The 15,855-nt window shown below is 36.4% G+C and overlaps 1 protein-coding gene across 2 annotated transcripts; it reads right to left on the bottom strand.

Annotated features, from left to right (window-relative positions):
- Window positions 1-995: 995 nt before the first annotated feature.
- Window positions 996-14,958, bottom strand: LOC121316035 (TATA box binding protein). 2 transcript variants are annotated; one of them, XM_041250733.1, is made up of 8 exons: window positions 14,840-14,958; window positions 13,829-13,975; window positions 10,565-10,887; window positions 10,119-10,206; window positions 9,017-9,108; window positions 8,423-8,590; window positions 7,575-7,669; window positions 996-4,198 (listed from the first exon to the last, which is right to left on the bottom strand). In XM_041250733.1, the coding sequence occupies exons 2-8, from the start codon at window positions 13,880-13,882 to the stop codon at window positions 4,119-4,121; spliced, it is 900 nt and encodes a 299-aa protein (XP_041106667.1). In that variant the 5' UTR covers window positions 13,883-13,975; window positions 14,840-14,958; the 3' UTR covers window positions 996-4,118. The 2 variants fall into 2 exon arrangements, with proteins under 2 accessions (XP_041106667.1, XP_041106668.1); XM_041250734.1 differs by having other exon boundaries at window positions 14,880-14,957.
- Between the last annotated feature and the right edge of the window lie 897 nt (window positions 14,959-15,855).

Here is a 15,855-nt window from a genome sequence, read left to right as displayed (position 1 = left end):
TCCAGATGTTAGGTGTGAAAATAGGAATGAGACCTCTGGTACCATTGGAAGGGGTTTGGAAAAGGTCCTCGCTCCACCTGCCACAGCTCAGACTGCCCTTGGACAAATGCTAGTCCAGTTTACATGCTATCAAAATTCACTTCAATCTACCACAGCTCTGAACACTTTAGAAAATTAAATTACTTCAACCAGCTGATCTAGTTACCTCAACAAACAAGTATTCAAGTTACCAATTGCTATTTTCTTCCTTTCGACTGCAAACGGCAATAAAACCGTGTACTAAATAACTGGGAGGAATAAAAAGAAACTGTGGGTGTTCAGTGTTGTCTTGTCTGCTATTTAACCATTGTTATTTGTCATTGAAGTGTCTGGGAGCTGTCGCTGTTAAACCAGCATCAAACCCGGACTGCTCTGCACTGCTGTTATCACTGTTTCGTGTATTCACAACACCACTTGCACCCGGAGCACTCACTGTTGGACTGCTGATCGCGTAGGTGTTTTAAAGTGTGTGTTTGTTATTATTATTTCGGAACTGTACTCCATGAATTTGACTGGCCTTGCACATTGCTGTGTATAGCCAGTATTATTATTTAAGCAATTAATAAAGCTTTGTTTCAGCATTGAACTGTTGTTGGACTGTTGTTACTAAGCACTACAGCCCACTTTGCCACAGGACTCCACTATAGAATCTGAAGGGATTAAACTGCCTAACAATCCCGGTAAAATGACGCAACAAATATTTAAATGAGTATATTGCAGCTCTTTATTAAAATATTTTATTTCAGTACATACGACAAAAATGATACTTTGCAAATTGTCGCAAGGAAAATGCAAAATATAGATATATGTAATAATATATTTTTCCAAGCCTAGAGTTAAATGGCCAAGAGCTTGAGAAAACAGCATGGGACACAATAAACACGGATCTCTGTTTTGCATTGGAAAGGTTAAGTGGAACAGTCGAAAAGAAGCTGGATAAATTTGGGGATACCATCTATGCATATGAAAGAGAGAGGTTTGGAGTTGAAAAAAGAAAGTAGAAAGTAAAAATTATTCCTGTAAAGTCTAGACAGCAGTAGCTTGAGCACTTAAAGAAAGGAGGCAGCTGAGGAAGCAATGGAGGAGAGCAGAACAAAGTCAGAAAGAAGGACTAATTTATTAAAGGGTCATAAAAAATAAGCTTGCAACATTGCACAGAGCTGAGCGCCTACAGAAACGCTACAAAATGGAGCATGCACGAACTAACTTTTAAAAAGACCCGTTCAAATTTGCAAAGAAGTTATTCACCAGGGAGAAAAACAGCACACTAAAAGCAACTAAGACTGAGCTGGAGAGATCAAGGAAACACACACAGATTAAAAAAAATCTTCAGACATCCCACCTATCAATCCAACAGAATGCCAAATAGAGGACTGCGCACCTAAGTGGCAAGAAGTAGGGCAAACTGTGAAAGCTGTACAATGGCATCATCATCTCCTGGGCCTAACAGAGTTTCGTACAGTGTTCAAGAGTGCCCCTGGCGTGCTACGAATCCTGTGGAAATTGATAAAAGTAGCATGGGAAAAACAGGTTGTACCAAGAGCATGGTGCCAAACAGGTGGGGTCTTTATACCCAAAGAAAGTCAGTTTTGCCCCAGTTTCCCTGTTAAACATGGAAGGTAAGATTTTCTTCAGCATTGTTGTTCAGAGACTGTCAGTTTACCCTTTGAAAAACTGCTTAATTTAAGCGGCAACCCGATTATATCAGTATCCCGATTAGTGTTGAAGTGCATGTCGGGGAAGTAATACTATAGTTTTGGAAATTATAGTATAACCTGGTTTGGTACCCTTTAGTTTAGTACGATCACTACCCTCAGATAGTCTCAGCAAGGTACTTTTAACAGTACCCAAAAACTTGCACACAAAGCCTGTACTAGAGTAAGAAATTTCAGGAAAAACATGCCTCGTGTGAAAGTGCCAAAAAAAGAATTTAGATTTAATTTGTTGATCATCTTTTGTTTAATTCTCAGCTGAAGCCTTTCAGAATGTTATAGCTACCCCTGTGGCCCTAACAGAGCACAGCTTAACTGCCCCTGCATCTACTCTCAATGAATGTAAGAAATACCACATAGAACGCATTTCATGCGTTTACTTAATCCTTAATGTTCACTTCACTGGCCTTAAAGGAGTCCGAAAAGGCATCTGTTTAGTGCTCAATTCAGTTACAAAATATATGCAACTGGTCCTCTATGTGGTGAGTACTTTATGGCAAAAGTTATGTTCAGAACAAGTTTTATACTTTTCATTCAACTAAAATAATTTAAGCTAATAAGTACAGTTGAATATTTTATATTGAGTAATGTGTTGTTTCCCATTGTGTACAAAAAGGCAGACCTGGCAGTTCAGCTTGAGTGTTAAAAAATATATATTATAATAACCTGCTTGGCCCTATTTAACGTAAATATACATCTTCATGCTTGCAGCAGAAGTAAAAGGGCCCAAAGCATTTGTTTTGTAACACTGCACCTTTAATACAAATAATTGTTTTGCTAAGTTCAGGTTAGTAACTATACATTTCCCCAAACAAATTACATACTGGAACTGAAGCAGATTACCTATTTCCAAACAATGTGAAACATTATTGCCAAATATAAAATCAAAAACATTTCTGAACTACAAATACTGATGCACATAACCATTGTCCATAAGTCATTAATTTATCAGCAACAAATTAATTTGTACAGAACAGCTTTTTCAAACTTGACAAATACAGAATAGCAATTAGAGCTCTTATTGAAGAGGCCATGTGCCTCAACATTTTCTGACAATGTCTTATAGTCATACCAACATACTTAGTTGCTCAGAGTGTCATTATTTTGATTATTCTCAATTGCATACAAGGGATACTTAATGCAAATGCATATAAACTATGGATCAACTGCCAGTGGCTTGTAAGTGGATACACAGCACATTCGGTAGCCATAAGTACATATATACTCTAATAGCCCTCTAACTATGGTGCATTACAAAACTACAGATTTCAGAGCAGCGTGGTTCAGCCCCTCCCCCAGGTCCTGTTACTGCATGAAGCACCACAGAACTAGTAAGGAAAGATTGGATAATGGCAGTGGTAGAAACATATACAAAAAATGTAATAACACACCATTTCAGATGTACATTGAAAGCATGTACACTGTCTTTGAGAAGCTCAACATGATCCGAAGTTTGAGACATAAGGATTCAACTGAGCTGCGAGAAACTTAAAACCAATAACAGATTAATTTGATAGTTTAAAATACACAACATGGAATTTATTTAATCCAAATTGACACATGTCTCTGGTTCATTCAGTTATCCAAGAACATAGCACTAAATATGCAAACTGTTTTTTTGAGTCTCTGGTATGACAAGTCAGTTAACTCCCCAACATACATCACAATTCACAGATCTGACTGTGGGAAACTTGTAGGGACAAGGCAAGGCTTGGGCAGTCTTCAGCTTCTGGACATACAGGAAAAATTTGCAGCTTGAAAAAAAATAGGCTTTAGTTTCCAGAACCAAACACCACTGGAATGAACATAAAGTAATTAAAAGAAATCATTGTTGTTATATTTTCTGGCCCTTTTAAACATACAATATAAGAGACATTGTCCCCTGTATAGGCAGAGATTTCTAAATTCCCAGGTTCAACCAATGACATGGATTTAAATTTACAAAAAAACAAACTATATTTAATAAAAATAATAGTTTGTCCGATAGATCTTAACTCATACTTTGCAAATAAAAGGAATGTTGGAAAAATATCGGTATGTCTACATTTGAACAGTAGGGTATAAAAGGGTTAAACATTTAAAATGCAATACAAAAAATAATAAATCTTAAAAAGCTAAAATAAGTAAAACACCAAAAATGACCCCCTTGTTTCCTGAAGTACTCAAGACAAATCTAAATTAAAAGCAGACATAGTTGCTAAACAAGGATAGGGAATTCCACACCACAGGCACTAACTGGAGAAACTCCAGATTCCAGCTTCAGTACCATAATACAAGCCTGTCTCTTCCCTGGCATTGGTGTATGAATATTACTGGACAGTCATTTTTATAATTTGAAAAAAGGTCCTCTTTTCTTTATCCAAGTGGTTACGTGGTCTTCCTGAAACCTTTTAAAATTGGATAGATGTTTTCAAATGCTTCATAAATTTCTGCTCGGACCTTTGCACCTTAAAGTGAAAGACAATTACGAAAACATGTTAGGAAACATTTTTACAGGTTATTTCTTCGAGGTACCCAGGTAGCTGGGCAGGATCCAACATCTAAAACAACTTAAGTTTGACATTACAACCTCAACTGACAAGTTATACTATACACAGACTTACACAATTTTATGTAAACCCTGCTTTGAGCTGGACCCCCTTGGTAAGACCTCCTGTCTTGTTTATTGAAATCTGAGGCTTCAACTAAATTAATGCATCTTCCAAGATTAAGCAGTTTTACAAAATGTATGCCCCATGGCGATTTTTAATGTCATATTTCATTTGCTGTTTTAACAGAGTAAACTTTTTTTTTTGTATTTAAGTACATTTCTTAATTGTTGATAGGTTAATTGGTTCATTCTTGATTGTGGAGAGAGAGAAGTAACGAAAGAGCTTTATTTCAGCACTGCTCACAGCAAGGCAAGATCAACAAGGGAAAAATTGACTTTAGGATCATCACGGACCCTGAAATACAAGACAAATGGTATTTGCAACTTTATTATTGTATCGGTTTTATAATTGGGGTAACACTCCAGGGCTCGTGCATTGTGTTGCATGTTGAACAACCCAACTACAGTCGTATGTTAACGCAACATAACGCACACCCAGTCATGTGTTATCCCTTATTTTACAAGCTGTTATGTGAGTACACATGGGATCAACACACAAAAACTCCCTAAAAATACCTTAGACTTGGGATCTATAAACTATGCTGCCGCTTCCTTTCTGTCATCATGTAACCTTTCCACAGACCACCTGAAGAGGGCCAGCTAAAGTTTCTTCTAAACAAAATAAACCTATACTGTACTGTTAACAGTAAAAAAAAGTAAAAAAGAAAAATTGTAGTTTAATAATGCAAATGTTTGATTTGCATCAAATGAAAATTGAGAACCCTGCCCTCACAGATGACTCCAGTACAGATTGGTGTCAAATTCATCTCGTCTTTCGTAATAAATCAAAATCCATAATTACAACAATTTGTGAATTTAATGAACATAGACTTTTAAAATACTATGACTTTTAAAATACTAATTTCTCCAACTATTTTGTGGACCCAGCATAACAAAACTACTGTGGACACCAATGTGGAATATGCAGTCAAACACGCAAAGGTGCAATAATTATTATTTTTAAACGTTTGCGATTGTCAGAAAATACTGCATTATGGCCAATTGTGCGCTGCTCCCTAGGAACCCCCGGTCAGTCGGCAGTGACGTAGCCTGTATGGCTATAGCACGCATCCTGCACTCCATGCAGAGTGCCTTTGCTGGATGTGCCACTCGGAAGCCCCTAAACATTGGATTTCAACGTTTCCATTTACTGTAATTCAAAAGGAATGAAGTCTCATACTAGTCTTTATAGTTTATAATGAAAAAAGATATGAAGGAGGCAAAGACAAAATTCACAATCCACGCTTAAGTACCGTTGACCTGGAGGAGAAGAGAGGGGTACTATATACTATCAATGTGCCAGGAACTGTATACGGTCTGCATGAAATGCCAGTGAGTGAAGATATACAATTGTAGTCAAAAGTTTACATACCCAATGGAAATTACTAGAAGTTTCTCAAAACAAACAATTTTTAGGAAAGTTTTGCTTTTGTGGATGAGGGAAAAAAAAAAGGTACAATAGAGCTAAAATTAATTATTCCAGCAATTTTTTTTTTTTTTTTGCAAAACTACAAAAATGCCAATTCAAAAGTATTCATATCCTTTGATGTTATGATAGTATTGTCTACAAAGTCATTTGGTCAAGCTGAAAGTCATTACATTTGGAGAAAGTCTGGTGAGGAGTACAAAGAAAAAAAACAACAACACACCTACTGTCAAACACAGAGGTGGTAATATCCTTCTATGGGGCTGTTTTTTTTTTTTTTTTTTTTTTTTTTTTTTTTTTTTTTGGCATAGTTAATTTAGTTCCAATACATGGTAAAAATGGATTCCATAACATACTAAAAGATATTGGCCAGTCATCTGAAACCCTCCACTATAAGATTTTTAGCATTTTGGTATAAAGAGCAACTGGACGTTCCAACACAACGAGCTAAAGCACACATCAAAATCTACTTCAGAATGGTTAAAGAAGAATAAAATCAAGGGTCTGGATTGGCCTAATCAAAGTCCTGATCTAAATCCGATTGAGAACCTTTAGTATGAGTTGAAAGCTGTGCACAAGAGAAGTCCTCAGAATTCGAATGAGCTGCAACAATTCTGCATTGAATAAAAGGTTTAAAAAAAATAATTTGCTAATAATTTGCTAAAGAATCACACCAAAAGCTCATTGACCATTAATCATTAAGAGGTTACTATTGCTAAAAGGTGCCTCAACTAGATATTAAATTTTCCTTGTCAAGGTATGAATACTTTGGAATTAGCATTTTGAGTTTTGTAAAACAATTGCTGAAATAAATAAATTGTAGACAATAATTGTACATTTCTTGTAATTTTTTTCTTCATCCACAAAAGCAAAACTTTTGCTACAGAAGATTTTTCCTATAATTATTTGTTCGAGAAATTTCCAGAAATTATACATTTCCATTGGGGTATGTAAACTTTTGACCACAGCTATATATATAAAATGCCAGAATTATGTTATTTAAATCCCAAGGAAGATAAATATATAAAAATTCCAGCGAAATGAACAATTTATTTCAGTTACTGTCATATTTGCTTTAACTCCAAAAAAATGGCAGGTAAGCAACACAAAATGTATATTTACACTATTCTTTCAGGATCAGGAATTTAATGGAGAACGTCATATTACACGGCACTGAATTTTACGGAAATAGTGAAAGCTGCGAAAGAAACACAGCCTTAAAGGGCCTGTAGTGGTGCGGTTCTCCGGCAGCACGAAAAAAAAACTTTAAAAGTCGTCCCGTTATTTTGAATACCCGTCTGGGCCGTAGGGCTGTACATACACCTCAACACTCCCTTCGTCCTGTGTTGTCAACCTACTATCCGAATATTCTGGAATTACAGTTGGCAAAAGCAGTCTTTTCTGAACTGCACGCAAAGCATAATTTGGTACAATAATTTCTAATGTTCTACCCTAACTTGACAATAAAAAGGGGTTGGTGCAGTTCACAAGGATTGGCTCTGCAAGATCAAAAAGGGAAGAGCAGATTCTGCCAGTTTTGAAATAGAAAGCCTTTTATTAGAGCAGAAGTTATGTTGTATGCACAAGTAAATGCTTAGGTCGCCAACGTGGCGATGTTACAGTAAAATTTAATGTATTTTTATAAGTTTGGGTTAACCTAATTTAACTAAAAATGCTTATTAACCTAAACAGATTCCTTAAATGTCTTATGCCATTTGTGGGGAGATAAAGTCAAGTCAAATCTTACCTGTAAGTACAACCTTTCCAGACACAAATATTAACAGAACAATTCTGGGTTTGATCATTCTGTAGATTAAACCTGGGAACAACTCTGGCTCATAACTAAAAAAAAAAAAAAGAAGAAATGAATATTAGTACCACTAAATTTGATAACTTCAAACTTTTAATTCGAGTTTATCAATTCTGCCCACACAAATGATTAAATAGTATCAAAGGGTCAAGTAAGTAATCAAAGTTCAAATGAGAATTGTTTAGATTAATATTAAGTTGGCACATACTGGAAATGCATACACCTTCTTGGTTTTAGTCTTATTTACTATGTTATGTAGAACAGAAGGCAATTATTTCACTCCTTTAAAAACATATAACTTTAAAAATGCTAAATTTGAATTCAAAATAGTCAACACAAATAAATGTTAACTCTGACATGATCATTTTCAAAAAGTTAATTGTTGAACTGGTTCTCACTTTACAAATACCAATTATGATGGGTGAATTCACAAAAATGATGTTCCACAGCTATTTTAAATAGCAGTCTCTCAAGGGCTTCAAAACTTGAAGATCCTCAGACTCGTCAAAATGTATCACTGAATTTTATTTCAGTATTTCGAAATTAAGATCTCGTTATAGTGCAATATACTTCAAATCGCACTAAAATTAAAATCCTACTCTTTCTCCGTAATCTCAAGAATCAGTGTCTGTAGGTGGAAGGTCTCTGGAGACCAGGTAGAATTGAAGGGTTTCACTAGTGTTTCCATAAGATCTACACAGTTGATGCCTAAAAAAGCAGTAAAACTTATTTTCCAATCATTTTCTCTTGATGTTAGCTCCAAAAAAATAAAATAATGTTTATACCTGCTAAACTGCTGATGTGTGAGTACCAACCCTTCTAGTCGGATTGGGAACTTCACATCACAGCTTCCAACCATGTTCTGAATCTTGAAGTCCAGGAACTTTGCTGGGAAACCTAATTTCTGAACAACTCTGGCATATTTTCTAGCTGCCAAACGGGATTGTTCCTCGCTGCAAGAATCAAAGGACGAATGTTAACATTTGTACTTATCTTTATTTGACCATCACAGCATAAATAAGGATAAGTAGAGTGCACTCAAAAACAGGGAAATACATCAGTACAATGCAGAACCAGGGTAACAGTAAAGAGAGCTAGAGAGAGGGAGTGAGCGAGCGAGCGAAATGAGCTTCTGCAGGCAGACTGGATGGAGAAACAAAACTAACAAATAACCCAAAAGACTAATTTGTCTTAAATATTTCAGTGGCATTGATAGAAGATAAATCTGAAAGTTGCAAAAAATGTATCCACCTATTATTCTAGCCTCCTTGATTTTTGCATCATAGTTGGGTTTGTTGTGAAATTTTAAAACCCGGGGATGTTTGATGTCAATGAGGTGGAATGCATTCAATAGAAAAAAAAAAAAAGAACACACATACCTCTTGGCTCCGGTACACACCATTTTCCCTGAGCTGAAGATAAGTGCTGTTGTTCTTGGTTCTCGGATTCTCATAATGACAGCAGCAAAACGCTAAAACATATTAGCACTATTGTTTTACAAACAAATCCATTTCAATTTAATAGAAATACAAATTCACAATTTCTGTACATAACATTCAATCACAGAATGAATGGAATAAACTAAAAATGCCTTTCCAAATCTCACTTCAATCCAGCATTCATACCACATTCTTTATCAATTGTCTTGTCTGCTCTGATCAATGGTCAAGTTCTGCATTTATGCAAACCACAGGGACTAAAATACATACTTACATAGCAATACATCCCATAAAATTGCACCTCTACAAAATAGATTACACTGTTCCAAACTGAATGCTTTTTTTCAGAAGGCAGTGAGAGTTTTATGATATTCTAATTGCTGCCACATTGCAATGGGTGTGGAAGTCTGAATACACTATGTAACACAATTTTTGTTCCTGGGTAGTAAATGTTATTTCCTAATTGCTTATGCCTCAAAAGTATAGAAAATGGCTATTCCCCACAAACTTTGCTTTTGTGACCAGGACAGTGATATTTCAAAATATCACTATTTCCAATGGGAAAACGGGCAAATGTGTGTGTTTTTGTTCACAAAGTAGATTAGTCGTATTACTTTTGTAGTCATTTTTGTATTACTTTAGTATAAATACATGTTAGTTTGGATTCATATGTTTTTTTCTGACTTTGTGAACAAAAACACACACATTTGCCCGTTTTCCCACTGGAAATAGTGATATTTTGAAATATCACTGTCCTGGTCACAAAAGCAAAGTTTGTGGGGAATAATAGCCATTTTCTATACTTTTGAGGCATAAGCAATTAGGAAATAACATTTACTACCCAGGAACAAAAAAAAAAAAAAAAAAAAATTTGTTACATGGTGGTATCGGTCCACCCCTACAATGAAAATAATGACATCTGCCACTACATCTAAGTGACAGGACAACATTGCACCTTTGCGCTTGCATCGCTCCCCGTGGAGCCGGCTCTTGCAGCGATACGCAAATTCTGACAATTGTGTAGAATATATTCAACTCTTACCTTTGGGTTGTATTCAGCGTTTCGGGCACGAAGTGCTATTGTTTTCAGGTCCAATTTACAGCCTAAGTTTACAGTGGAGACAATATTCCTGAATAAAAACAAAAAAGTTTCCATTGTAAATAGCAGCACAATTAATCAGCTACAACAGGGGGAGACATATGTATAGTTAACAGTTCTTTATAAAAACTGAACAGAATCATTATGGGTTTCCTTAATACAATTCTAAAACTATGAGGTGGACACAAGAAAAAAAGTATTTCGCTTGGACAAACAAACAACCTTAATTGCAAGGTCTTTGTCATTGTAAATCACAACAATACACAGGAGATCAATTCTTTACAGCAGAAACATTGCAATGAAACTGCAAGAAATAACTAATTTTAAGGGTTTGTATACGTGAACATGTTGACCTCCATTCCCTACAATAAATTAGAAAAGCTACTTGCTGTAATTGTGGAACAATGCCCGAGCTCTCGGAGGCCGGAGTCGCAGGGGTGATGGGAGTCATGGGGGTTGAAGGGTAGAGGGGTGTTGTGCCTGGCAGAGCAGTCGTGGTAACAGTCTGGGAGTGGAAGAGCTGTGGGGTCTGGCCAGATGACACCTGGACAACTCCTGGCTGGGATGTGGACTGCTGCTGCTGCTGCTGCTGCTGCCGCTGCTGCTCTTCTAACAGGGAGAGGCTGTTTGTGCTCTGAACCGGCTGTGGAGTAAGCCCTGTGCCGTAAGGCATCATAGGGCTGAAAATAGGGATGCCAGGCGTCATCGCACCCTAAAGGAAAAAATATAACCATTTACAAATTGAATATTTACACACCTTTACCCACGCTTCACAACAACCCTGTTAAACTGAAAGCAATATGTTCCAAGCTACAGTTCCAACTACATAAAAAAAAGATTGACACCTGTGTTGCTGCTGAATTATCCACTCTACACAAAGGCAATATATTCCAAGAAAAAAAAAATCTACCCTTCCCACAAAACAAGTGATTATTCAATCTACCAACTAACTAGCTCACTGACATAAGATTACAATCCTTCATATTGCTATTTAATAAATTGGCTAGGTTTAATTGGTAGATTTTGCAAAAGCAACAACAACCTGTAACAATCAGCTTTAATGGAACGTATGACAATGAAATATATTACTACTTGCACTACTCCTGCAAAACTAGTTCTACAGAACTCCCCTAGTTTGTATTATATTACTGAAATGACAAGGCTAGGAGTTTGAGCAATCAGGACCTCTTAAATAAGCTGTTCCTCTCTTTAACTGGATATTCAACACCAAACAGTAAATCCACAGTCTCAAAGTGTGATCAAGTCAGGTCAGATTTATCTAGAGCCCCAATTGCTCACATTACTGGCAGCTGTCATGTTTAATAAAATGTCTACAGAATAGTTCTGGCCTAGGACTGGGTGCAGTACTAGGGAGTTTGTGACCCCGAATGCTGCTACTGTTTTTATTCATATATATTTAGGGCTGCAACGAAGGGTACATTTTGACCTTTGAGGGTTCAGAACACATTACCGCAAAATTTACTGGTAACATCACCATAGCTACTTGTTTATATTTGACTGAAAATCCTATTTTACAGGTAATCTACATAAATGGAATAAAACACATGCTTTAAAATATGTTATATAGAACAGTAATCAAGTTTTTTATAATTTAAATACAATTAAAAATATACATTGTTTATTTACACGTAAATTGAAGTTGCTTGCGATGTACACAATAAAGGTCTTTTCACAGAGCGCGTTGTGTCAAAGCATCAGCGTCCAGCATAAATTCTAGTGATTGCGTATTTGATTTAAAAAAAAAAGTGCATACACACACACCAGTGTGTCTTGGGTGTAACTTTAAATCAACGATGATGTGCTGGCTACCACAACGTCTTTCTAGAGACACCAGAAGATTCCATCAACTAATTCTTTAGGCTGCTGAAGCTGGGTCTTATATCAGAATCTTCTAATGGGAGACCCCTTGAAAAGGATGATGACTACTTTGTTTTCAGATAGCAAAGATGTTTCCCAGATAAGTACTCTCAACAACAAGCAACAAAGCTGAGCTGGAGATCCTTCATTTTCTTGAAGACCCAAGGAAAGATGTGGCACCTTTAGATCAATACCCTTTCATAAAGAAGCTGTTTACATGCTTTAATACCATTCTTCCTTCCTCTGCTCCTGTTGAGTGTCTGTTCTCTTTTGCTGGCTTGATTTTCAGCCCCCAAAGAAATCTGCTGTCAGATGACCTCTTCCAGAAACTTGTTTTGCTGGAGGAGAACTGATCGAGAACTATACAGTGCCACACATCGTCTAGTACAATGTGTACCGAAAACTACACTAATGTTAGACAGTAAAGACTTTTGAATATTCAGAGGTTTTTGCTTCTATTACTTACCCCCCCCCCACCCCCCACCCACCCACCCAGAAAAATTTTGTTGAAAGTTTACAACTTTTAATTGAAAATAATTTATTAAAACTGCATCTTGAACTGTCGTTTTTCTATTTCTTGGAACCTTGTAATTGTCTCAAGAGTCTTTATCAAAATGCTAAACCCCCAAATACTTCCTAAGAACCAACTTGAAGGGTTCCACATTATAAATTAACATCCAAAAAGTTTAGGTTCCAAATTAATGGAGTCCGGAATTACCTTTTGGGGGGGGGGGGGGGGGGGGGGGGCTATATATTTTATTAAAAAAAAATATAAATCTCAGATTGAATTTTGTATTGAAAGTAGTGATTCCAAACTAATTTGTATTTTGATACATTGTTTCCCGAGTATTTTGCCCAACCCTGCTTATATGTATACATGTATTCATTGAATTCAGATGGAGACACTTCGGGTCTCTCTTAATCCTTTAAAGTGTTCTTGTTTTCTTTACTGTATCTCTGTTTGTTTCCATTATCTTTAAGGCAACTTCATTTCAGCAATATTTACTGTTTTAAATCACTCATTTTCATTAGGCCGATCATGACGACGAGGGGGTGACAGCTGGAAAGCTACTGGTTAGTATATTCACAGTATAAGATACTGTGTATTTAATTAATAAAATGCATTCACGTTTGATGTATTCAATTTAACCTGAAATGGCAGTGTAATGTGTATTAAATATAAACACATTTAGAACGTAACGTTCAGTGTCAAGCAGCAACAGGCTACTGGCAAGTTAAAACGCAAGTATGATCCTGTGCAGAACGTGCATAAAAACATGCAATAGGCTACAATTACATTATGACTATAGGTATGCTTTTACTTAAGTGTTTACCCGAATCACGCCTAATGTAATATAAACTCCTTTTACAATTAATATATTTGCTTGTAAAATATTTTCATATTTCTGACTTTTTGCCGGTTCAATATCTTCAATGTATTATTTATTTTTATTTTTTTTATTTATCAAATACTCGTAATTAATGTACTCCTAATATCCGTGTCTGTCTTTACACTTCAAATTGTGAATTTCCATCCGCATTTGTAATGGATCCTCATTATCGGTCTAACTTCTTCAGGTCTGCTAAACCAATTTTCAGGATTAGCTGTTTGATCCGCTAAAATCAGGACTAACAGTACAGAGCTGCAGGATTTGCTAGACCGCATTTTAGTCCACGTGATGCGGTCTAAATCACTGATATGCTGCAATCGACCATTAATGGTCCAGAAGGGGTGTGGGTAACGTTTGTACTGAAATTGGTATTTTTCAACTTACCTGAGGAGAAGATAACCCTTGGGCATATGGCGGCAAACTATTATTCTGCTCCATTCCGTTTTCTAATACCAGTCGTCCACAGAAGTGCTTGTGTTCTAGTGAATCCTGGAAAACTTCAAATCAGTCTCACCACACTTTATCCCAGTCCTGCATGAGGTATTAGTTACACAAGATGAGATTAACAACTGGAATTCAGATCCTAAAATAAAATAAATTACGGCAAAACTGATTTTGCATAAATTGAGCACGGTGTTGTGAATCTGTTTTGGTTAGTTATATATGAAAGTTGGAAGCTAGTCTTTTAACCACTAAATAAATTACAAATTCTATAGCATAAGAATCATGGAAAGCAACTGCAATAAACAGTGCAGGGATATATTAACTACAAAATGCTTCAATCAGGCTAAACCAAACAGTAATGTATTCCTGTCCTTAGAAATAATGTATGACATCATACAAACATTACAATTTGTTTTTAAGAGGACAAGGAAATAACATTATTTTACTGTTGCGAAATCCAAAAGCATGAAGCATAAATATTTGCACAATCAGTTATTTTGTTCCACGTTTCAGCTTCACTAACAACTAAACACCATTTTAAAAATGCGATGCAGTACAGAATATGTAACATGACAGCACATGCTGTAAGAACATTAGGTTATTTATAAAATTGTGCATTAGGAACCGATGAAGCACCACCAATAAGTTCAAATATTTTAGTTTTCTGCAACGTCATTTATAGAATTAATGGAATGTTGGTGTATGACGGCAAAAGTGTACTTACGCTTGACCAGGTGCAATTGGAGGGCGGTAAAACAAATTACGAAAGACAAACAAACACAGACTACATAATTTTATTTCCACCAACATAAACACAAAACAATGCTATGAAAAAATCCCGCTCACTCTTTTTTTAAATTCTGATTTGCACACATTTCTCTGTTACATGCACCCGCCTATCTAACAATACCTTAGCTCTATATATATACATATATATATAGTAATTCTTACCGTCTCCAGAATACAATTAGAATCCCCACACAAAATTCACCTTCACTAATATTTGCCTTTTTCCACAGCGCTTAAGCTTCCTTCTCTCACCATTCACTTCTGCAGCGGCTGATTTACCCGGCAACCTGAGCGCAAAAGTGCAACCATCATGTTTACTTCCGGAGCAGTTGCATCTTGCCGTTTTAGTTACACAACAAATAATGTTTGTTAAATAATACAAAAATACAGAATTCATGTGATATTTTAAAACAAAAACCTTAAATAAGCCATGATTTGATATATTACTTAATAAGAGATTCACCTTTCACCTTTGGCGTATGAGCAATACACCCACGTGTTATGTGTTATCCAAAAATTCAAAACAAAATGCGCTGAAATATACATGTATGGAGGGTTGTTTCCTAACTAAGAAAGTGTTGCCATAAATTAAAAATTAGAAACATTGTATCAGATTACATTTGTTTTGTTTTTCATTATTATTATTATTATTATTATTATTATTATTATTATTATTATTGTTATTATTATTATTATTATTACATGATATACTGGTGTTTTTTTTTTTTTTCCCCTGCTGGAAATTCCAGCAATGACCAGCTCAAGCTGGTCTAGCTGGTCGGTCACAAGCTAATGTGCTCCTGCTGATTTGACCAGCATCTCCCAACTCTAAGCTAGTCTGACCAGCGTCTCCCAGCTCTAAGTTGGTCTGACCAGTGTCTTCCAGCTCCTAGCTGGTCTGACCAGTGTCTCCCAGATCCTAGCTGGTCTAACCAGCGTCTTCCAGTTCTAAGCTGGTCAGACCAGCGTCTCCCAGCTCTAAGCTGGTCTGACCAGCGTCTCCCAGCTCCTAACTTGTCTGACCAGCATCTCCCAGATCTAAGCTGGTCTGACGAGTGCCTCCCAGCTCTAAGCTGGTCTGACCTTCGTCTTCCAGCTCCTAACTGGTCTGACCAGCGTCTCCCAGCTCTAAGCTGGTCTGACCAGCATCTTCCAGCTCCTAGCTGGTCTGACCAGGG

Source organism: Polyodon spathula, chromosome 5 (assembly GCF_017654505.1).
Source record: "Polyodon spathula isolate WHYD16114869_AA chromosome 5, ASM1765450v1, whole genome shotgun sequence".
Taxonomy (NCBI): Eukaryota; Metazoa; Chordata; class Actinopteri; order Acipenseriformes; family Polyodontidae; genus Polyodon; species Polyodon spathula.
The sequence above is the reverse complement of the archived record's forward strand: the minus strand, read 5'-3'. Positions and strand labels throughout refer to the sequence as shown.

Bases quoted from the DNA above. Each gene is read 5' to 3' on its own strand.
- LOC121316035 (XM_041250733.1), bottom strand. From the start codon at position 13,882: ATGGAGCAGAATAATAGTTTGCCGCCATATGCCCAAGGGTTATCTTCT. The intron at 10,207-10,564 runs GCAAGTAGCTTT...GTTTTTATTCAG, and splicing joins GGCATTGTTCCACAATTACA to GAATATTGTCTCCACTGTAA. The intron at 4,199-7,574 runs GTAAGATTTGAC...TTTCACTTTAAG, and splicing joins TGGAAAGGTTGTACTTACAG to GTGCAAAGGTCCGAGCAGAA.